Source organism: Xiphophorus hellerii, chromosome 13, assembly GCF_003331165.1.
Source record: "Xiphophorus hellerii strain 12219 chromosome 13, Xiphophorus_hellerii-4.1, whole genome shotgun sequence".
In the NCBI taxonomy this organism is placed as follows: Eukaryota; Metazoa; Chordata; class Actinopteri; order Cyprinodontiformes; family Poeciliidae; genus Xiphophorus; species Xiphophorus hellerii.
Genome location: NC_045684.1, coordinates 23,590,332 through 23,612,928, shown reverse-complemented (window position 1 = coordinate 23,612,928; position 22,597 = coordinate 23,590,332). Strand labels below are relative to the sequence as shown.

The 22,597-nt window shown below is 41.6% G+C and overlaps 2 protein-coding genes across 3 annotated transcripts; one reads left to right on the top strand and one right to left on the bottom strand.

Moving 5' to 3' along the window:
• Positions 1–1,029: 1,029 nt before the first annotated feature.
• On the bottom strand, positions 1,030–14,813 carry nsun2 (NOP2/Sun RNA methyltransferase 2). Its single transcript, XM_032580305.1, has 19 exons — positions 14,569–14,813; positions 13,919–14,076; positions 13,726–13,830; positions 13,363–13,468; positions 13,184–13,255; positions 12,980–13,064; positions 12,702–12,894; positions 11,151–11,225; positions 10,887–11,017; positions 10,706–10,779; positions 10,276–10,406; positions 9,111–9,207; positions 8,776–8,960; positions 7,742–7,834; positions 7,513–7,648; positions 6,929–7,009; positions 5,858–5,996; positions 5,570–5,609; positions 1,030–5,469 (listed from the first exon to the last, which is right to left on the bottom strand). Exons 1-19 carry the CDS (start codon positions 14,632–14,634, stop codon positions 5,175–5,177), a joined length of 2,262 nt encoding a protein of 753 aa, XP_032436196.1. The 5' UTR covers positions 14,635–14,813; the 3' UTR covers positions 1,030–5,174.
• A 996-nt stretch (positions 14,814–15,809) lies between these two features.
• Positions 15,810–21,692, top strand: srd5a1 (steroid-5-alpha-reductase, alpha polypeptide 1 (3-oxo-5 alpha-steroid delta 4-dehydrogenase alpha 1)). Of its 2 annotated transcripts, XM_032580307.1 has the most exons (6): positions 15,810–16,248; positions 16,413–16,579; positions 17,690–17,791; positions 19,712–19,862; positions 19,950–20,041; positions 20,113–21,692. In XM_032580307.1, exons 1-5 carry the CDS (start codon positions 15,938–15,940, stop codon positions 20,014–20,016), a joined length of 798 nt encoding a protein of 265 aa, XP_032436198.1. In that variant the 5' UTR covers positions 15,810–15,937; the 3' UTR covers positions 20,017–20,041; positions 20,113–21,692. The 2 variants fall into 2 exon arrangements, with proteins under 2 accessions (XP_032436198.1, XP_032436197.1); XM_032580306.1 differs by having other exon boundaries at positions 19,950–21,692.
• The last annotated feature ends 905 nt before the right edge of the window (positions 21,693–22,597 follow it).

Here is a 22,597-nt window from a genome sequence, read left to right as displayed (position 1 = left end):
ACATGAACACATGTGAAATATTAATTACATGGAGGAACCGCAGCTAACTGACCTGAGAGTAAAAAGGAATGAATAAATAAAAGGTTGAGTGATGCTTTTGACAAATTGCGGTTCTTACTTTGTCATTAAGGCGTCCGTAGGCCTGTCGCAGTAAATCAGTTAATCACATCATACATTAAAACGAGCTCAATAATTTCCATTTGCATGATTTATCGTTTTTCTCCTTTCTCCCTTTCTACCAAAAACTGGATGATAAGAGTCCTTGGTCTCAGCTAGCTCTTTTTTTAAAATACAATTTTGTTTACAGAGACGTCATAATTAATTTTATTTGTGGCTTCTGCAGTTTTGTTTATTTGTTTTGGATATTTAACATGTCGTCCAGTTCCAGTGTGAAATGTTCATTAGAACTGAATTGATCTCAGAGTGTGTTCTTGCATTATTGAGCCATTATTGTTATATTACAGGAAAATGGTCTCAAAACAATGTTATCGCTTGTCGCAATAAAAACTTTCAATCCAATCACACATGCACATATTTTTATCATTCCACGCTATCCATTTATTGCACAATATCTGACTAAAACAGATTACAATAAAGCAAAGTAACACTGCAATTCTTCTTTAGAGATTGAGAGAAAGAACCTTCTGATGACCGACGACTAACTCAGATTTAGGAATCTTCTACTCGTGGAAAATGTCCAAACTGCACCGCAACCACAAATTTCTATAAAAATGATATTAAAAACAAAGAAATGGTGCAGGTTCACTCATCTAAGCAGAACCCTGCAGTTGATCACAAAACCATTTTTATTTTCCAATTCTAAGAAAAACAAATGTTTTTTTCCGAGGAAGTTTCAATGAAAAGCAATGCGCGTCTGCATCGTCGCAACATTCTCCACCGAGACAGCGAGGAGAAGGACAACATCGTTTCCATGAAAACGCGTCTATTGAGGGGGAAATAAAGAAAAAGCCGCATCTTAAGTTGAGATTAAAAGCTGGGGTGGGGGTGGGGAAGAAATAAAACATTTTCTTCAGTGCTGGAGTGCTCTTAAAAAGCTTCTCCTGGAGAAAAATAATTATAATGAAGAGCAAATTGGTTTGTCTGACCAGAGACTAAAAACAGGAAAGAAGGAGAGGAACTTCAAAGGGTAAAACAAAAGATAAAACGGTAGAGAAAGTGGAGCGGTTCAGTCGATAGCAAAGGAAAAAAGTAAGAAGAAAACTCAAGCAAAGTTTAAAGTCCTGGATAGATTTTAGCCATTGATAATGTTTAATGCCTTTTAAGGTTGAGGTGAAAAGGCAGAGGTCATTACACACACACACACACCCCCACACACACTAGGACCACACAAAGATTGGCCGAGCTGTAATAACTCAGACATACACACACAAATACTTGTCCTGTCCAACTGAGGACTTTGACTTCCATTCATTTTAATCAACTACATTTATGCTGAAGAAACAACATTTTGCAACTGCAGTGTTTCTGTTAAGTAAGAAATGCAGTTAAAATCAAACAGGAATAAGTTTGTCTAAGCGATAAGTCCGAAAAAACAAAAATGCCGCTCTGTGATTCTCCACAAACCACGTCTATCTTCTTTGTAGTTTGCGCCGGTGGCAACATCCTGTTGTTGATCATGTGACTCGTGTGATGAGGGGAACAAGTGTTTCTGTCGCAGTTTTGCTAAATAAACCAACTTTGATTGGTCAAAAACAAAAAAAAACTCCCACCTCATCCAAAAGTTTTTTACCAAAAAATGAGTTTTACTAAATTGGCACGTTCCAGTTAAGGGAGTTAATTCCCAAAATGTCAAATTGCAGAATTGTACGGTCAATGGAAACACAGCTGTCGTGTGTGTGTTGGAACCACAAACAGCGATGTTTGATAGAAGAGTGAAATAGGATCTGCAGTTTACTTCGTGTTTCTTTGTAAGAATTGGTCATAAAGTCACAGTTACCTTGCTGCTCTATTCTCACTATGTAAAGACTCTTCTGTCCTCAGAACTCTGCTTCTCAAGAACATATCTGTCGAAGCCAAAGGTACTCGACATGACAGCTGCTCTCCTGAATCACCAGTGCCACACTTTCACACGTCAGACGAACAAAACAAACACCAAACCGACCACACAAAAAGCAGATAAATGCAGGAAAAAAAGAGAGAGCATGGAAGAGTACAGGATGCTCTCTGCGGTCTTTCTGTCCTCCCGTGTTCTCTCCTATCGCCGCAGAGAGGTTGAGGGGGCCTGTTGTCATGACAGCTGTTGTCAAGGCAGTAGGACGAGCTAATAAACAAGAGCAAGACACTGCCAGCCATCCATCCATCCATCCATCCACCCGGTGCGGCGACGATGCCGTGGAAACCACTGACAAGATGCGGCAAAGATGTGAGATGCTGAAAGTTTTTTATTTTTTCTTGAAATTTGTTCCCCTTTATCCGCACTCTAAGGAAATTGAACAACCTTGAGATGGTTAAACAGGACGGGTCAAGGCCAAAGCTTGGACACTTTAGATGGGTCCAAACTGTATAGAATTGGAGACATCTTCACATCAGCTGCCTTCCACTCAGCCAACATCTGACACAACAGTTAACAGCCATGCCAGTCACAACATCTACAAAACACGATTCTATACACCTACATTCATTTACACCCGGAACCTAACCTGGTATGAGAACAGCATAGTTATGATTTTTGAGTATGCGAATGCAAGAGCCTGTTCAAGGCAGAAAAAACAAAACAAAACAAAAAAACACAGTTAGCATCATGACTGCGTGGTCAGCCACGAACACCAACCGGCGCAGCTCCCACTCATAAAGTCACATTTTTCCAGCCCAACCACGGGAAAACTATAAATTATATCAGCAGATGTGGGGGAAGGCGAGATAGCGCCTGAAGGACCCGTTGCATGCAGTATGTCATCATACCACTAGGGGGCGCTAAACATTTGCAGCAATTAAAAATCTAACTATTAATACATATTATTATTTTGGGTGAAATTCAATCATCTTGTATATATAAATACATACATACAAAATAAATAAAAATTAATACATATTTCTCTCCCTGTTACACTCACCCCTGCTGAATTTATCTATCGGCCAAAAATAATTAAAGGTCGGTCCTCTTTAGGTACAAAAATAATAACTTCAGTTTTGTTTCTGTTCAGCTGGAGAAAGTTTTGGCACATCCACACATTTATCTGTTCTAAGCATCTGTTCAGTGATTGGATGGTTTCAGAGTCCCCTGGTGATATCATAGTGTAGAGCAGAGTATCGTCTGCATAGTTATGGTAGCTAATCGTATTTCCTGTTATAACCTGAACTAGTGGGAGCATGTAGATATTGAATAAGAGGGGTCCTAGAATTGAACCTTGGGGTACCCCACATGTGACTTTTGTCTGCTTCGATGAGAAGTTTCCAATTGAAACAAAGAAATCCCTGTTCTTTATGCAAGATTCAAACAGGTTGAGCACTGGGCAGGAGAGTCCGGCCCAACTCTCCAGTCGATTCAGTAATATGTCATGGTCAACAGTGTCAAAAGCCGCACTGAGGTCCAACAGAACCAGCACTGTGGTTCTCCCACAGTCCATGAGCATGAATACACGGACATGAGAGATGCAGCGCATTGTTTGGAAATGGTCCAACAATCTCTGAGAAGAAAACTCCAGGAGCTTCGGATGGAGTTGAAGAAGGCCCAGCTGACTATGGATCAGCAATCCGGAGAGCTGGAGAGTCTTTCTGAGGAACTGGACAATCTCCAAAGGCAGCATGAGGCAGATTGTCTAGAGATCCAGAACCTAAACAGGCAGAACTTGGGTTTGAGGGCTGAAGATGCTCTGCTTTGGGAAAGATTGTGGGAAAAGAAGGACCAGGAGCAGCAGGAGAGCCAGGGGCCAAGATCAGCTCTGAGAAGACTCAGCAAGAGGGTAGGTACAGTTTTCCAGAAAATGTACCAAACGGGAACACTGCGGTTCAATACGGGGCGCAACATTTAACAGTGAAATACGGGACGATTCCGTATTTTATGGGACGGGTGGCGACCCCAGTTGCAAGACAACTACAGCCACCTGTCATTGTAAGCTAGCTTCTGCTAACCTGAATATTTACCACCCTCCTGTTGATATACTGACACTGTCTTTCAACCACTTTGAAAAGCTTTTCTTCATCCCTCCAACAGGGAGAGCGACAGGAGGGGAGGTGAAGGAGCGAAGGGGCGCCTAATCAGTGCCGTTCCTCTGTTGGTGATCATTTCATACCACAACAAACAGCCGGTAACAGAAAATGCAGACTAGAAAAAAAAAATTCCCCACATCGTTTTTGTGTCCCCTATAGTGCAGCGCTCCTATGCATACCCACTTTTTGCGCCACTGGTCACAGGGTAACGGGGTCCAGGCCCAGGAGAACACCCCATACTTCAACCCCCGGTTTCTCTTCCACATGGCACCTCAAAAAGATTTAGCATCTTGGCTGTTTATTGCTGCTGCAGAAATGCTTTCCATATCAATTAAAAATGCTCAATTTGGTAAATTATCGGTGCTAGGCGAATAGTTTTCTATTAGTCAGCTAGCTGATGACACAACTATCTTCTTAAATAACCTGAATGAAATTCCCAAAATTCTCAAGTTGATCGAAATTTAAACAAATGTGAAATTTTGCCTCTAGAAGACTGTCCTATATCTACTGCTTTTAATATTCCTGTAAAGTCCAAAGTCAGGTATCTGAAAACCATGGCGTCAGGTTGTTTGGACAACGGCAACGTTGCTAGATCGGTTTCTTCCAGAGACTGAACCTATTGCCTAAAGCTGGAACTTCATCTTTATTAGGCTGGTAGGATTAGAAATTGTGCAGATGCCCGTTTTTATTGTGTAAATGAAAAATAAATAAATAGAACCATATCAGCATTTTTAATCACCTTTGTACTTCTGATTACATTAGTTGGTGGGTATCTAATATAGAGGGGGGGGGGGGGGGGGGACAGCCACTTTATCAGCGAATTATGTTCGGTAAAAGAACAAATAATAAAAATAATAATACAAGTCATTGAACTAAAAATATAACTCCTGAAGGGGAGCTGAAATAAAACCTCTCAAAGGAGTCCATAACTGAGAGGAAGCTGGTCTTGTGGTTGACCAGAGGCACGTTATGCTCTGTTGGACACGTAGATCTCCAATCAGTAATCAGTCCGCCACGGCGCCCTTCGTATCTTTCAGCTGCTGCTGCTCCTTGTTCCCACCCTCGGTCTTTGGCTCCAGTGATCCGTTTCCATCGCCGTTCTCCAACTCTCCCCCTTTTCCCACCGCCTCCTTGGCTCCGTCCCTGCTCTTCTGCCCCAGGCCCTGCTTGTCTCTGAACACCTCCACGCCCAGCAACCGCAGGTAGTGGAAGCGCTCGTTGCGGGGGACGAAGGCTCGGATGGACGTCTTTCCCCTCCAGCCGCACAGCTGGATGGGACACTGAGGCTCAGAGGGGTCGCTGTGGGACAGAAAAGGACGGGGTCGGTGGGAGTATGCGAGCGCCGCAAACCACGACTTCACATTGAAAGTTTTATAAGACGAAGATTTAGGCAGCTTACTTCGGGTTTGGGATGTACTTCAACACTATGCTGCCCATTCCTGCGGAGAAAGACAGTCACGTTAACGATGATTAATGACTACGAAGCGATAGAGGATCATTTCAGAGTCTATTTCTATACCTGCATGAGGAGTTCTAACCAGGCTCGCTACTTGTAATTAGAACCCGAGGAGCAGATGAATAGCTTATGCCGTGTCAGCGATTTTTTTTTTTTTTGTGAGGAGGACGGAAGATGAACACGTTGTATTTTAAAAGCAGCTAGGTTCGGCGCGAACTTGGCAGGGCGTACCCGTTTGCTTGGCCTGAGCGTGCGCGTCGTTCTCCAGCTTGCTGAGGAAGGGGTTCTCCTGCGTCAGCAGCACTTTGATGTCCTCCACACTCACTCTGATTATCCTGGAGCGAATGTACGGCTGGAGGGTGTAGATACCCTGAGAAGGCCAAAGACGAGATGCGGATAGTGAAGTCGGGGTTCGGACGCTTTTCACCAAAGTAAAATTCAAGCACTTTTTGAGGTACATTTTCAAATTTAGAACAAAATGTTATGTTTTGAAAAAAAATAAAAAATCACAAGCAGAGGTTGTGAAGAAATTCATTCAACTGTCCAAATTTTAGCACGGTATCTAAAGAAGAACGACAAGAATGAGACGGTCTGAACATTTTGGTAAAGTCGTTTGATTCCAAGACGGCATTCAAGGTCATTTTCCAAATCTAAATGAATGCTAAAATATCTGAATATATGACCTAATCGGTATTTAACACTAAATCAGAAGAGAAGTCTGAGAATTTAGCTCAAAATTCAGAGTAAGAGATCTGGCTGTCAATAGAAAACTATAATAGGTTTTTGTGCTTCAAATGTGGAAAAACTGCAAGTTAATTATTTGAAACAACCATAACTGCAGTTCTTACTTTGTCATTAGGACGTTGCGTGTTTCAATTCACTACTGTATGACATCAGTTATTACCGTTATCCATAGGTTTACATAGCGCCATCTTTGTAGGGAAGCGCAGTGCAAAACATATGTTGTGCTTCATTACAAAACTGTACAGTTTCCAGGACTTGATAAAGAAATCAAGCACTTTCCAAACCTCAAAAAGACCTCATTCAAGTTCCAAGCTTTTTCAACAATTCAAGCACCCTTACAAGCCTTGTAAACTGTGTTTTGACATAACATAAATGAATGTGGGTTCAGTTTGCTGGAAAGCTTGTTATTTAGGCTCAAATCAATGCATCATTTTCACTCCGGAAAAAGTTGAACGTTCTATGAAAACATTGGTGGAAATTTGACAAGGGTAATTGTAACTTGCCAAAGACTGGCCTCTATAAAAAGCACCCTGTGTGTGTGTGTGTGTGTGTGTTTACCTCCTGAGCCAGTCTGAAGGCACAGCCAAACTCCTCTCCGTCGCTGTTGCGAGACCACACCTTCACCCCGGTGTTAATGACCTGAGGAGAAAAGCAAAACAAAGACGACTGAGGCCGACATGAAACCACCACAGACGTGTTGGACAAAAGGATTACATAATAAGACAAGTTGTTTATTTCATTACATTAAGCTACTATGGGAAAAGTCCAGAAAAAAAAAAATCTTCATTTTGTAATGAACTCCAACCTCCAAACCAGGGTAGAGAGAACCAGAGGGATTTGGGATAGAAGAGGGACCCATCTGTTCGCGCCGCTTTAGTCACAACGACACACACTCGCACACACCCGGAGCGACACACGCACACTGAGCAAAAGGCCGCTGCGATAAAACGGCTTAATGCACAACAGTTCGGATCAATACCAGATATATTTTTCTCCCAGAATGAGCCGCTTATGCATCAGGCTTTAATGTCCCCCTCATCGCAATAAAACTCAACTTATGCAGACAAAAGAAAAAGAAAAAGAAAAAAGCTAAAGACAGCTGCCTGGACAAGAGAGCAGGGAGAGAGAAAAAGAAAACACACCTTCATGCGCTCGCCGTTGTTGAGCAGAACGTTGCGCAGCTCTTTGGACACCATGTACAGGTGTCTCTTCTTGCCCTCGTGCGTCCTGGTGAGAACGTTGAGCTTGGGGAAGTCAGGAGACAGATCGTAGAACGATCTGAGGGGGGGAGGGGGGGGGGGGGGGGGGGGGTTAGCATGTTTTACCGACACGCTAAAACCATTTCTACCCAGAATCCAAAGAGTTGCTCACTGTATGGTGGTGAAGACTGGGTCGTCTTCAGTCAGGAACACAAACGGGTCTTCTTTATAGCCAAACACCCTCAGCTTTTTAGATGGTGGAGGTCTGAGAGACACAAAGACGATTGTTCCAATACTTCCTCAGATATAAAATTAATGAAGCTTGTTAATCAATCTACAACCAACAGCCAGAGAAGCTGCGGGACAGACGTCAGTGACCAGAAGTCTTCATCAACAAGACATTGTAGGGAGCTCTAGTAGGACCAAAAACAGGTCAAAGAAACATCATAGGGAGCGCTGGTTATGCCACCAAAAAGTTTCAAAAATTCACTATGGGGAGTTCTAGTAATGCCACAAACATATCATCAAAACATTGTAGGAAGTTCTGGTAGAGCCAAAAAAAGAATATATTTTGGCGGTTTTAGTTTTATTTCTTAGAAAATGTGCCTAAATTTCTTGTAATTGTTCCTTTTATACTAGATTTCCAAACAATACACTTCAATTTAACAATTTCTTATTGTTTTCTTATAAATGGATGAACATAAATGTGGGTAATGGAAAAAAAAAAATCAAAAGTAGGCAATTTTAGGCGTGTGAATATAGGTTTAGTAAGTAAAAAAAAAATCCCCAGTTTTGTAGATGTTGCGAACCTGTGCCTAGGGCAAAATGCCAAGTTTTTTTATTTTTTACTAAAACATTTTTTTACATTCATTTTACATTAGTTGTATCAATTTTTGCACAGATAACGCGGATCTATGGTTTCCAAAAGAGTGTAGTCATATTTAGAACAGTTCTAAAAGATTTATATACTATGTAACGACAAAAAAAAAGTTCTTTTATATTCCATCCATCTTCTCTAAAACTAAAGCAGCTGCTGTGATGCTTTCACTTCTGACGTATCCTCCCAGATTTTAGCTTTATTTTGACACCAAACTGATACAAATAGAGTTTGTAATTGCAGGAAAAAAGAAATTCAATTAAATTTGGGTTTGTCATTTTATGGGAGTGGACACCTCTCTCTTGGTTATTGGCTTAAACAGGACTCACCCACACACAGCATCTTGTTTACCAGCAGCCTCCTGAGCCAGTGGAGCTCCTGCGGTCTCCGTCTCCCCGTCTCCTCTCCCTCCTGGGCCGCCGTCCTCCGTCTCCTCCGCCGAGCCTTCGGGGAGAAGACGGGGGACGTCTGCTGCCAGCGAGCCTCCGGTTTGGGTCGGAGCGCTCTTCCTCAGCTGCGGGCGAGGTAAGAAGAAGAAGAAGAAGAAGAAAAAAAAAATGAATAGAAAGGAAACCTGGCTGAGGTTAGCGGGCGTGTTTATGTAGTTGTCGTGGGTTTATTTGCGGGGTTTTGTTCAGGATCAACGGATGTTTGTCGGAAGCACCTTGGGGTGTCTTTTGTTCCACGGCATGGGGGCTTTCTTCACCAGCACGGCCACAAAGAAGCCTCCGGTGTTCTGGTGATGAGGCAGAATCCTCATGCTGACAATAAAACACAGAAACATCAATCTCAGCTGTGACTGTTGGAGCGCCACCTGCTGGCAGAAAGCCACGACGTCGTTAAATCGGTCAGACAAAAGAGGCGTCGAAAATGTGAGGCAACAGCGCCCTCTAATGGTCTAAATCTGAACAGTCTTCAAGCTGAATTTGTAAAGCAATACAATTACTTTTCCATTTGCTCAAGGGGATTAATGTCGTACGAAAAAACACAAAACAAAAGAAGCAAGGTTCGGTAAGTTTTCCAATCCGAAATTAATTCGATTTTTTTGATATTCTAAAACAAGAGGTTACACAATAATATGTCTATTCGAAAACAGTCAGTTCTTAGAGTAAGGCCGTCTCCATATTTGAGAATAAAACATGTTTACACCACTTTGGAGTTTGGTTGTTTTTTTTTTTTTTGCTTAGACAGCCCTGTATCCCAGCTGTACCTGAATGCAGCATGCACAACTGTCTTATCAACGGACTGATTGGATGGAGGTTCTATTTTAATCATTTTTTTTGTTGTTTTTTTTTATTGTTGCCAATTAATGTTTACAAACAAAACAGAAACCTGACCTTGTTTTTGAGATTTTATCCACTGTTTGTTCAGTGAGAGCGTCAATGAATTTGAAAATATCATTAAAAGCAGTTACCGTGTGCCGCCGTCACCCAAAAAAGTAGTGATAAATAGTTCTTATGTTTGTTGTCGTTACAATAGAACTAAGTCCATATTGCCCACCTCTATTCTATTACCACATGTTTATGTTTTTATGATACCAACACTTTTATAGACAGCTGAATCAATCTTTTTGTACCTTTTGTAAACCTCATGGTCAACATGACAACACAACATTTGGGGCGGGGGCGGAGTAACTTTGCTCGATTACAGCCAGAGAAAACTTGGCATCTAATTAAAGAATCTAAAGTTTTATGAGATTAAAGCGTTTTAAAGCGTTCGGCAGCATGTAGCAGCAGGCTGACGCTTTGCAACAGGCTGCAGCAAAAACACGGACCAGATTCCTTCTGGTTTCGTTCCAGTGAGCCGTACGCAAGCGCGTGAACTGGTACCATCGCTCCAGGTGCAAGCCGGCCAGCTTCTCCGGGTCTTTGGGTGGGAACATAGTGGGACGGATCTGAGTGTGGCGGCTGCTCGGAACCTCGGACCAATCGGAGAACCACTGGCCCTCCTTGGTCATCAGCTGCAGAACAAAAACAAGATAGAGTTCTTTCCTTAACTTTGAATGCTGAGTTGTTATTTTAGTTTTTTGGCTCTATTAGCATTTATTTGAAAGTGATATGACAGGAAAGTACGTGAAGAGAAAGAGAGAAGGCTTGCAGCAAAGGTCACCAGCCTGGGAATCGAACCTGCGGCGGCCGCCTGTCAAGGACTAAGGCCTCCTTATGTGGGTTGTGCTTAACCCCCGCCCCACCACAGCACACCCGAATGCTAAATTCTTAAATAAGAAAATAATAATAAGTAAGATAAACTTTGCAGTACCTTCCAGGAAGTAACCCCGGGCATCCACTTGAGTCCAGGCAGGTCGGCGGATGCGTCAGCCAGCTCCAGCGCTCCTGCCATGATGTGGACGGGCCGAGAAGTTTCAGGTTTGATTCTTGGTTTTTTTTAGGGATTAATAAACTATAAAAACTTCTCTAAACATGTGAAAAGTGTCTGTCACCTTCACTCTTCTCCAGCAGTGCCGCTATGACGGCTTCGTCCTCTATCGGGTTGAGCGAACAGGTGGAGTACACCATCCTCCCCCCTACGGCCAGCTGCTCAACGCCACGCACCGCAATGCGCAGCTGCAACCTACAAAACACACACACACAAACAAACACACCCGGGTAACGCACCGGTGCCAACTTTGGAAATCAGTGCCACACCAACGGCTCTTTCCTCTGCTACTTCGGCTTTGTCTTCCTTGAGGAAACGTCCGACTCACCCGTGGAGGTGCAGGCTGTTGCTGGTCGTCCATTTCTTCCACACGTCTATGTTCTTCCTCATGGTTCCGTCTCCGCTGCGGAACACAGGGCAGAACCGGTCAGCACGTCTACATGTGGAACCAAAACCTCCAGACCGTTCGGGTTTCAGCAGACGGACGAGTTCATGCCTGGTTTCGCCCCTGCTGAGTTTGGCAGCGTCTCCCTTGGCTCTGGAGCCGACCAAACTCAGACAGCTTTGCAAACTACTGCAGTTTGGTTTTGGCTAAAGGATTTTACATAACTTAAAAAAAAAATAATAATCCTTTTTTAAAAAGTCACTTTGAAAATACCTAAATGGAGAACGAGCCTCGTCTCCATTAACACAAATATCATCTAGTTATTTTTCCTGAAGAGCAAACGTCATTGTGACCCTGCCTTGGTTTTGTTTTTGGAACAGATAAGTCATTTTTAAACACTTTTCTGAGCTCGACACTGAGCCAAAACCATATTAGCTGCGTTTGCATTACAAACGTGCGCAGAACGCCGTCGATATTCAGCCAAAATTTTCAAAGATACGTTTTCGCGATGGTGCCGTTTCATCCCAATTAAAAATCACACATGAATACGTTTGTTCGTGCGAGAAGCCATTAAAAATCATCCGGCGTCGAGATGCTTCCACCACTTCCTGTCTTCTTCTAGCAACATCTGGCTGTTGATTGCGTGACTCATATGATGCCAAAACAGCGTTTCCATCACGATACAGCCAAAAAATACAAAAAAAAACAACAAAAACCTTTTAGTGTAAAATATGAGATTTTTCAAAATGAGCAAATTTATTTCCATAATTTCAATTTGCGCAATTATATGGTCAACTGAGGCGCAATTAATGATTTTTAAAAAATTTTTTTTACCAAATGACCGACCATTCTTGTGGCTTTAATTAGAATGAATGTGTGTGTCAGCTCATTGGCAACACACAGATGCAAAAAAAAAAAAAGAGTGAGCACTCTTACTTTTTTCCTCAAAAGATCATCTAGATCAGTGGTCCCCAACCCCTGGTCCGTGGACCAATTGGTACCGGGCCGCGCAAGAAATAATTAAATGTTTCCATTTATCACTTCCGATGTCCACCGGACTCTCAGTTGCCATGTCAACTGTTTGGGATTCCCCTCCGTTCTTACATCCCCGCGCTTTCAGATTGGCTGCCTGTCACATTCAACTGGCTGCGTTCTCGCTCCCACTCAGTGAAAACCCCACAGGCTGCGATAATCGGGCCAAGACAATGTTGAGTATTCCCGATTTTAGATCGGACATATTCAACACACCACCATGTAACACACCACACACTGCAGGACGTTGTAAGATTGTCAGAAAGGGAAAATCTGGGCAAAAAACAACAACAAAAAAAAGGCTTTAGCGGGAACACCAACATCCAGAAGCATTATCTGACGGTTCCTTTTCTTTTCTTATCTTGTTGTGTCTCCCGTGTTTGTACAAAACCCCCCACTCTTGTCCACAGTTTACAGCTTGTCGTAAAACGCCTAAAACTCCAGCCGGACGCGCCCTCTGACCTGCAGGGAACGTCACACAGGACTCGGTCGTAGAACAGGACGTCCTTCCTGCCGCCGGAGTCGATCTGCAGCGTGGGGATGCAGGAGGCGTCGTGGTTCACCACCATGATGCACGGACTGTTGAGGCGCTTGGCCTGGTGCACCAGCAGGTAGCAGCGCTTGTTGTCCACGTCGTTGGCAATCACAAAGCCCTCTGGGCGGCCGAGACGGAGGTTTAAACGCTAGTTAAAACATATAGTGTGGACTGATTTTTCTTTTCTTTAAACAACTGCGTTCACCTGGAAACGGCACGTCCATGTCGGAGTGAAGCATCTCGATCAGTTGAGCCGTCTTTGAACCGGGAGCGGCGCACATGTCCAGGATCTGCACAGGGAAGCGAGTCGGCATTTAGAAATGCAGCTGCGAATATAACTTCAGCGTGGATGGAAACAAGAGAAATCAACTTTTTCTCTGTTCCAAATTAGAAATGGATGTTTGCCTACCTTGTGGTGGGACTCGATTTTCAGGAGCAGAGGAGGGATCATGCTGACAGCTTCCTGTCTGCTGATGTTACCCTGCAAAGGAACGTCAAGCAAAGTTCTGAGGGGTGTTCAAGTGATTCAGACTTTAATTAAATGTTTTAATTAACAGGGGGAAGAAAAAAAAACAAAAAAAAACGTACAGATTCTGTCTCGCTGACCAGGAACTGATGAAACTTCTCCAGCAGGGGAGACTTCCTAATGAGCTTCCTGCTCATGTTGGTGTGCCAGGCCTGCTCATCGGGATACCTGGAGAGAAGAGCTTAGATTTATCACAGGTTAAATCTGTAAACAAAAACAAAAAAACACAGGTTGAATCTGTAAAATCTGCAATAAAAACAGACTCTGCAGTTAGTAAATAAAGGTTAAATCTGTAATAAATATAAATTTCACAAGTAAATACAAATTTTACCTGTAATCAATGAATTACTTAATACAGATTTAACCTGTAAAATCTGTGTTTATTACAGATTTCACAAGTTAAATCTGCTTAGTTAAAGACTTGCCAGCTGAGAGGCTGTGGGGCTTCAATCTTCTGGCTGTCGATTTCCAGCTCCTGAATATCTTTGAAGTACTTTTCCTTCAGACAGTGGAGGATCTCCTTAGCGTGACTGCAACATGGTAAGAAAAGAAAATAACAACAAATCAGGAAGTTGCAAGAAATTGACCTTAAGTGGACCTCAGCCTCATGCCGCTCACCTCTTGTATCCGGTGATGCGGATGGTTGCGGGCAGCGGCTCCCTCATGGCCTCCATGAACTGGTCAAACTCTCCCTCTGGGATCAGGCCTTGTTCCTTGTAGTAGTCCTCAAACAGCTTGTTCTCCTTGATGATGTCCGCGTAGCCTGCTCCCCAGCCCTGGAAAACACGGACGCCTGTTTATGAGCTGAGGGAAACGCTCTGAATAGTGCATGAAACCATGCGGGCTTTTTACATGCAACTGCTTAAAAATGTGCATTATATGGTTCTAGTGAAGTTCGACGTGTCAGATTTGTCTTTCAAGCCTACTTTAAACCTTCAAACTGCTTGGCAAGTCTTTAAAGACTAAATTATTGTCTGCAATGTCTCGTGTAGATGTTTTTTTAAAAGACATTTTAACTGTAGGCCTTAAATTAAAGAAGGAAACCACGTTTACGGAGTGACAAACTGTCCACACACATGGCAGCTATAAAGCAAACTTTCCACTTTTGCTGCTCAGGCCCTGCAGCAAGTTTAGCTAACCAGACTAACCACAAATACCTCTGATGTTCACAGAAGCGGCGTGGTTTTACTTTAAATGCCGTTAAATCGTGGCTGACTGAACCAAAGACATTAGCGGGATTTGCTACAGCAGGAGTGCGACTCTCTTACAGCGTTGTCTCTGTCGTCTCTGCTAGCATTCTGGTTTTTCTGCCGCTGTCGGCTTCTTTTCCCCATGCTGGACCAGCAGACAACTCTGGAGAAAAGTCTACGCAACGACGTGGAAGTCAGGACGCGCGAACAGGAGACTTGAAACTCGGCAAAACAAATCTCCGACCAGCAGCCTTTGGGAAGAGATGCGTTGCTCTGCTGGGTATCACCGGAACGTGTTGCCTGTGTGACGCACGTGAATCAGGACCCATTCGAGGTAGCCATAACATTTGCCAGAAGTAATAGGACACACCTCCAGGGCACTGGGGCCGTTTATATGCCTAAAAAAATGTGTCTATATTCATAAGTAAATCCGTTGTGTCCAGAGTTTTAGGTAAAGGCTAATAATAATAATAATAATAATAATAATAATAATAATAATAATAACAAATACAACTAAGCTAAATAAATTAAATGTATTATTACTATTGTGAAATAAATGCTTAATTATAATAACTAAAACTATACAATATAAAGATTTCGTATTAAATAAGAGGGGTAAATAAGAGCGTAAGTCAGATTAAACTTTCGTGCTTTTTTTCCACCAAAAAATAAAAATCTAAATAATATTTTAAAAGCTTCCTGTGATCACCTCTACCACATATTATATTTACAGTGACATCACGGGAGGAACAAATTTTTTGGATCAGATCTAAAATAAATATGTGCCACTGAATGCGAAAAGATTACTCCGATTTAGTTTAATTGTATTATTATTATTATTATTATTATTATTATTATTATTATTATTATTATTATTATTATTATTATTAATAATGGTAGTAGTACTAGTAGTTGTGCATATTTTGTGGTTGTTGGAAGCGAGCTTGCCCCTCACAATATGGTGACCTCGTTGCTGTATTGAGTCTCCTGTTAAACTAACCCCTGGCTCATAGGTGGCTCTGATAGGTGGGTTTTTAAGAAACACTTTTGTCTGATTGGCTAATTATCCATGCTTATCCACAACGGATAACTTGGACCTTTCGTATTAAAAGTGCTATAAAAGTGCACAGCAACAATAAAATCACATTAAGCTAATTTCATAATGGAAACATAAATAGTTTGTAAGCTTAGATAGCATTTAAACAAATAATGATTTGATTTGTTGTTTCATGGAATGATATGGTCCATCTTTTCTAGTTGAGTTTTGTGATTGGCTAACAACGTCTGACAGCATATGGTTCGAAATGTGATTGGTTCGACGCGGTCCCTCTCGTGCGCTCAGTCGGTATTGCGTTTTCTGAGTGACAGCAAGTAAACCAGTTCATATCCTGTGAAACAGGAGCAGTATCATACGTTTTGACCCGGTATCGTTCACCTTTCCCTTGCAATGGACGTCTTCCTGTCCTGGCTGTTCTCCTCGGAGGAGCAGGAGCGGTATATTTTGGACTGCATGGCTTACTTCATGGATTTCATGGCAGCCTGCACATTCGTTAGTTTACTTTTCCAAAACGTCCCATACGGAAGGTATGCTTCGAGCAAATATGGGTTTCCTGTTAGTGTGAAGTTTGCCTGGTTCATCCAGGAGCTGCCCTCCTTATTGTTGCCTCTGTGTTTGGTGTTTTGGACATCTTCCTCTAAAACGTCTCTATTACCCAATCAGCTCCTCATTGCTATGTTCTTCTGCCACTACGTTCAAAGGTAAGTAACCAACAACCTTTACATAAACTTAATCTTTACGTTAGATGTGTCCTTGTACTTATATTATTACCTACATATATGTAACTTTGTGTGTTATATAAATGTGCAAGTCTGTAAAATATCTAACACGTTTTATTATTATTATTATTTGTTATTTTTTGCAGAACCCTTATTTATCCATTTTTAATTCGAGGGGGTAAAGCGACACCGTTCGCTTCATTCGCCCTGGCCTTTGTCTTCTGCATATACAATGGCTACATGCAGGCTCGATACCTGAGTCACTATGCAGAGTACCCTGCAGACTGGGTTACACATCCGCGCTTCATCACAGGTGAGGGTTCTCTGGCTAATCAGCGGATCTTTCATAGTAGCCATTAACAGTAGAATTCCGCGAGTTGAAATTACGAAACTAAATTAATAAAAATACGCCAACAAACTTGATAAAATAAAAAAAAATTTTAAGTTGTTGTGCTGGGATAAGGTGGTGTTTCAGTCCTATTGAAATAGATGTATGTTGTTGAACTGCAATGGAAACACTTTTTTTCCGAGTCACGTGATCATCAACCGGCTGTTACTACTGGGGGAATCCACGAATAGGACGACAGGAAGTGGTTGGAGGATTTTTTGTTTTGCTTTGTTTTTTTTGGTCTGTTTTTTTTCAGACAATGTACAGCTTGCTCTCACATTTTTGCAAAGTTCATAAAACGCTGAGTGTTATTCGGACGTGTTGAATCCACTGCTCTTCTGTAAAATGAACATTTCCCCAAATGGCTGCACGTGTAGCTGAGGCCGACATCTCCTCTGATGGATGACAAATGGTGAGGGCTAGCACCAAGCGTTAAAAAAAAAAAAAAAAGCTTATTCAGACTTAATTTTAATTTCATTAAATGGAAACACCGCAATTGCACAAAGTTGTGTTTTTTCGACATTAGCAAGAATATAGACAAAGATTTGCTCACATTTGTAATGGAAACGCAGTTAGTGACTCGCAAATGTCTTCACATTTTCTCACCTTACAACTTGAATGTGTTTTAAGTGATAAATAGACCGACACAAAGTAGTGTGCATTACCCAAGCGGAAGGTAAATGGGTTTCTCTGTAAAACTCTGTAAAAATGTGCCCTGCATTCCTCATTAACTCATTATCCCTATCTGTACTATTTACATTCTGCAAGGCTGAATCTTCCGCACTATCTAAACACAGATGCGTCCCCCTCAGGGAATGGTCGGATAAGGGAGGCTAGGAAACATTTGCGTCATCAGCAAAACTGGTCACAGTGACCTTTAAAGATCGAGGATGTTCTGTGCCCAACCTGGCAACCCTAAGTGGGGGGAAATTTAGTCGAGGATAACAGGTGAAAAGCAATGAAGGAAACCGTACAACCCTACTGTTGATCGTTGATTGATAATATCTGCTGACAGAGCTTTGGGTCCGACTTCAGGTTCTGCTCTGTGGCTGATCGGCTGGCTGGTGAACATCCACTCTGACCACATCCTGAGGAACCTGAGGAAACCCGGCGAGACGGGTTACAAGATTCCGAGAGGTAAAGTGTTTTCTCTCAGCAGATCCACACAGAAGCGTTTTCCTACCGTCACACTGACTAGAAACCGCGGCTCTTTAGACCTTCTACCGTTTGCCCTTAATAACTTTGGATAAAGCGATAAAGAATCACCAAACCTGGCGTTAAAATGTCTTCGCAACATTTTGTGGCTTTTATAGTAACACCAATAGAAGTGACAATAAAGTATTAGCAACTTCTTTTGGAAATGTATTTAGGCAACTGCGTGTCACTGCAGGCAAACGCAGTCATCACATCTTCATAATTTACTGATGCTGTAAAAAGCCAGACAGTAGAGAAAATAGTATAAATAAATACTCAGTTTTAGGGTTTTCAAACATTAATAGGAATTTGCAGTTGCTGCGATAAATTCAAAATTATTTTAAGAAACACAATATGTGTCTAACAGATATAATAAGAAATGCAGGTTTTTGCTGTCTTTTGCCTCTAAATATGAGTCATATTATTTTTTTCAGATATGCCTTGTTATGTTGAAAACTGTGTTTTTTTTCTTATCATTTTCTGCAAATATCAACAGCCCGTAGAAGAAAGTGTATTGATTTTCTCCGCTTTAAAACCTGAAAACAGAAGTTAAATTGTGGACAGATGGTGGATATTTCTCAGAAATGATCGTTTTCTTTTTTTCAAAAGCTTGTGTAAGATTTGTGGCTCCAAACAAGATTTATTTATATGGAAAATGTTTTGTGTAAGTGTGTGTGTATTTTATTTTCTGTCCTGTAATGCTGTTTACATTTAATCAAAAAAAAAAGAATAATGTCTCATTATATGTTTTTTTCCTGGAGATAGTCAAAATGTTGCTAAGAAACTAGAACTGCTGGCACATTGTGTTATTTGTGAAAATGGCCGTGAAAATCTCTCCAACGTGTTAAAGCTGATCAGCGAATCTTGTCTTTATTACATTGTTCACTTGAATGAGCTCAGTTTTATTTGCAGATTACAAACATAGCAGAAAAAAAAAATTAATATTATCCAGAAATGTGCATTTTCATGTGCAAAAATTGTTTAATGATATTCAACATGTAAAACATGGGGAGACGGCTGTCTGATTAGAGTCGCACTTTTCTCATAGCTATCAAAGCAGGAGGTGCCTACAGTGCCATGAGAGTCCATTTACTTTAATTGTTTTCCTTTTTGTCACATTAAAACCATAAACTTTAATCCAGTTTATTTGTAATTTTATGCAACAAACCAATACAAAGTAGTGTATAATTGTGAAGTGGAAGGACAATCATATGTGCTTTCCTGCAAATGCCAGAAAAGAACATCTGAAAAGTGTGACTGTTTGGGGGAAACCTTGTATCATTTTCCTCTCTCCTTTGCGTTGGTCACATGAAATCCTAAACAGAATCGTCAAAGTTTGTGGCTATGAAAACGCATAGGAGAATCCAGAAGTTTGAGTCATTTTAAATGGGACTGTATTTAACTATACAGTGTCTGATCATTGCCTCCTTGTATAAATGTTTTTCCTTAGCTCACGCTCAGTTGGTCTTTTTTTTCTTTTTTCTACCATGTGCCAGCCGGTCCAAACCCATTCTTTATATTTACATCTTTCAAAAAAGCACTGCGCTGCTTAATCAGGGTGTCCTTAAAAAGTCCTAAATTCATGTATCTAAAATAGAGACATTAAAGTGACTTAAAAAGTTAAATTAATTGATCTACAACTTCCAAATATCCTCAAATAAATGCGGTGTCCAACGGATTTACATAACTAAATATATTTCACATTAACAGTGGAAAACAGCCTCCTTACATCACAAGAGAGCCGCTGTAGATGTCAAACAGCCCGGCTATGTCTTCCAGAACAGCGACCTAGTTAAAGTTGTATATTGTTTATATATATATATATATATATATATCCTCTCCTCTTTTCCCCGGCCTCAACAGGCGGAATGTTTGAGTTCGTGTCCGGAGCCAACTTCTTGGGAGAGATAACAGAGTGGGCCGGCTTCGCTCTGGCGGGCCGCTCGGCTCACAGTGCAGCCTTCTCCGTCTTCACCACAGTGGTCCTCGCCAACAGGGCTGTGGCCCACCACAAGTAAGAATAACATGCACGCCGAGTTGAACTCTCGTGGGGCGTGCGTACGTTCACCCTGAAAGGATCTTTTCTTGTCTCGCCTCGCAGATGGTACCTCGCTAAGTTTGAAGACTATCCCAAAAGCAGGAAGGCACTGATTCCCTTCGTGTTCTAGAAAGCTGCAGAACCGCTCCGGAAAGGTATTTCTGACATAAACTTTGTTTGTTTTCTTGCTTTCTTTTGCTTGGAAATGACGTCTGTCAATATTCAGTTAAGTAATAACGCGGACGGACGTCGCTAATTCGTTCATAAAGCAGCAGGAAGCCCCTACGACTTCAGCTGAAATGCCACTCGAGTCACGCTCACAACACCAAAGACCTTGTGCGACGCTCGGCCTTATGCCACAGGGAAATACGTGGATCCTCCTTCCATCCTAACAAACTGACAAAAAAGGAGTAGAGACTGGAAATCTGAAGCTGATGTTGAATGAAGACCAGTGGTGTTCACAGATATCTTGGGGATCAGGTACTCAAATTTTTTCCCACTTTGTTCAATGAGAGTATCAATAAATGTGAAGATCTGATTAAACCCACTTACTGTGTGGGGATACGTTACACTGCGTTCAGCTTCTGTGCAGCAGAAATCTGGAACAAACTTCCAGAAGACTACAAAACAGCCGAAACACTGAGTTCCTTTAAATCAAGGCTATAAAACCCCACCTGTTCAGAGTTGCTTTCCACCCATAAACGTTGACCAACACACACGATGCATATTGATGATTTTGACAATGGCACTCGACAAAACGGTACGTTTGTTACTAGTTTCTCAATTGATGTCTGTATGATGTTTTTACGGATTTCTGTTTTCGTGTTTTCATGATGGAAAGCGCTTTGAACTGCCTTGTTGCTGAAATGTGCTGTGCAAATAAACTTGATTGAAATTACACTTCTTTATGTGAGCGGAGTCCTGAAGAAGCGTCTTACAAAGGGGAATGTTTCTCAAAACTAGTACCTGTGTTTGTGGGGCTGTAATTGCTGCGACACAGAGTCACAGCCATACAGTTGTAGAAAAACGTAGTAAATGGTTTTAATTTAGTAGATACTGAATTTATGGTGATATGGTCAAAGATTTAAGAAGGGCACTTTTTTTGTCCATAGGAACAAAACAGCAGGTGCTCTAGCACCTCCTAGTGTCTTATCTGTGCATGCCTCTGATGGAGACATTTCAAATCTGGTCTTCCTGCTTCATTCTGTTCTGTTTATCACTAAAGAAATCTAAAAACCAGACAGAAGAGTCTTTGCAGTAACAGTAAACGCCTGATACTTTTATCCGGTTTCAACATGGAGAACACGCACCTCCTCTCAATAACTCACCCAAGCCTGAAACAAGGAGATGAGAGTCCTGCCTGAGCACCGCTATGGGGGCTTCTCCACCAATCAATGAAGAAGAGGAACTCACTGATAAACGTGGATAGCACGTTAGAGCCACACGGAGAACGTGCAGAGCTTAAAAAGACAGAAACTCTGAGAAAATATACAAGTGGAAACGTTAGAATTGCTTTGAATGTCTGGTAGCTTCTGGCCTTTGTTTTCTGGTGACTGTTACTATGAGTAAAGAAATGTATTTTTTTTTTCTGAGTGAGAACTGTTATAGATTTATAATAATGGGATGAAATGTTCATCAAGTGACATTAATTCTCCTCTTTTTTATGTAAACAAACATGTTCAAAAAGCATTTTCCTTGAAATTATGTTGTATTTTCCTGTCACTTTTTACAATTGTACACAACTTAGTGCTGTTCTGTCACATAAAATCCCAATAAATTGATTTTTTTTTTATGACTGCAACATGAGATCATGTGAAAGTTTTGATATCTTTTCCAGGCACATAGTGCCATTTTATAGCACAATCAAGTAATTGTGTTAACTTCAGTTGGTATAAAAATGCCGTATGTATATCAAACATGACTTAACCCCTTAACCTTCACCTCCGGACAATAAAATGGAAAACCGGAACGCAGGCTGCTCTGTGAGGCGGAAGCTCAGAAGCTTGGAAACTGCAGGAGGAGGAGCTTCATCCTCGTAGGCGGAGCTAGGTCCACCCAGGTGGTTTCACAGTTGAGTGGTTGCCACGGGAGATTAAAAGATTCCTCAAACATGCATGAAAGAACCAAGGCAACACTAAAAGTATGTTTTAGATTACCATTATAATGTTATACAGCTAAAAAAAAAAAATCAATTTTACATAATACTGCCCCTTTAAGGCTCTGCAGTTCAGCTTAGTGCTACACCGAGATGTCACCGTCAACATCTTTTTACAGACCTACGTGTTTTGCTGTAATTTTTCCACCCATCATCAATAAAAACTTAACCACTGTATCTAAGAGTGATGAATCTGTGACGGCTCTGCCACAGATTGACGTCCATCATTTTCCAAATCCCTGCTGGCGTCTCGCTCCTTCTGCTTCTTCTCCGGGCCGTTTCCTCCATGCATCCTCTTTAGCCACGCTCCTTGTATTTGCATCACTATGTTCCACTCGACAGTTTTAATTGAGACTTCCTCATAATTTTAGCATTTTTCATTTTGGGGAAGATGGAAGTGAGAGCTCTCTTTCTTTTTTTTTTAAAGCATAGCATCTTGATGAAAGGTTTCGGTTTTGGGACTGATTTCCTCGGCCTACTCAAGCGGTGTGGTACGTTTAGACTGCATAAATTTCACTAAATGCATGTAGAAGACCTAAAATAAAATGTTAATTCC

Coding starts and splice junctions, on each gene's coding strand:
- nsun2 (XM_032580305.1), bottom strand. CDS start 14,634: ATGGGGAAAAGAAGCCGACAGCGGCAGAAAAACCAGAATGCTAGCAGA. Junction 14,077..14,568: donor GAGACGACAGAGACAACGCT/GTAAGAGAGTCG, acceptor CGTGTTTTCCAG/GGCTGGGGAGCAGGCTACGC. Junction 11,018..11,150: donor AACAGCCTGCACCTCCACGG/GTGAGTCGGACG, acceptor TGTGTTTTGTAG/GTTGCAGCTGCGCATTGCGG.
- srd5a1 (XM_032580307.1), top strand. CDS start 15,938: ATGGACGTCTTCCTGTCCTGGCTGTTCTCCTCGGAGGAGCAGGAGCGG. Junction 16,249..16,412: donor TTCTGCCACTACGTTCAAAG/GTAAGTAACCAA, acceptor TATTTTTTGCAG/AACCCTTATTTATCCATTTT. Junction 17,792..19,711: donor GGGTTACAAGATTCCGAGAG/GTAAAGTGTTTT, acceptor CGGCCTCAACAG/GCGGAATGTTTGAGTTCGTG.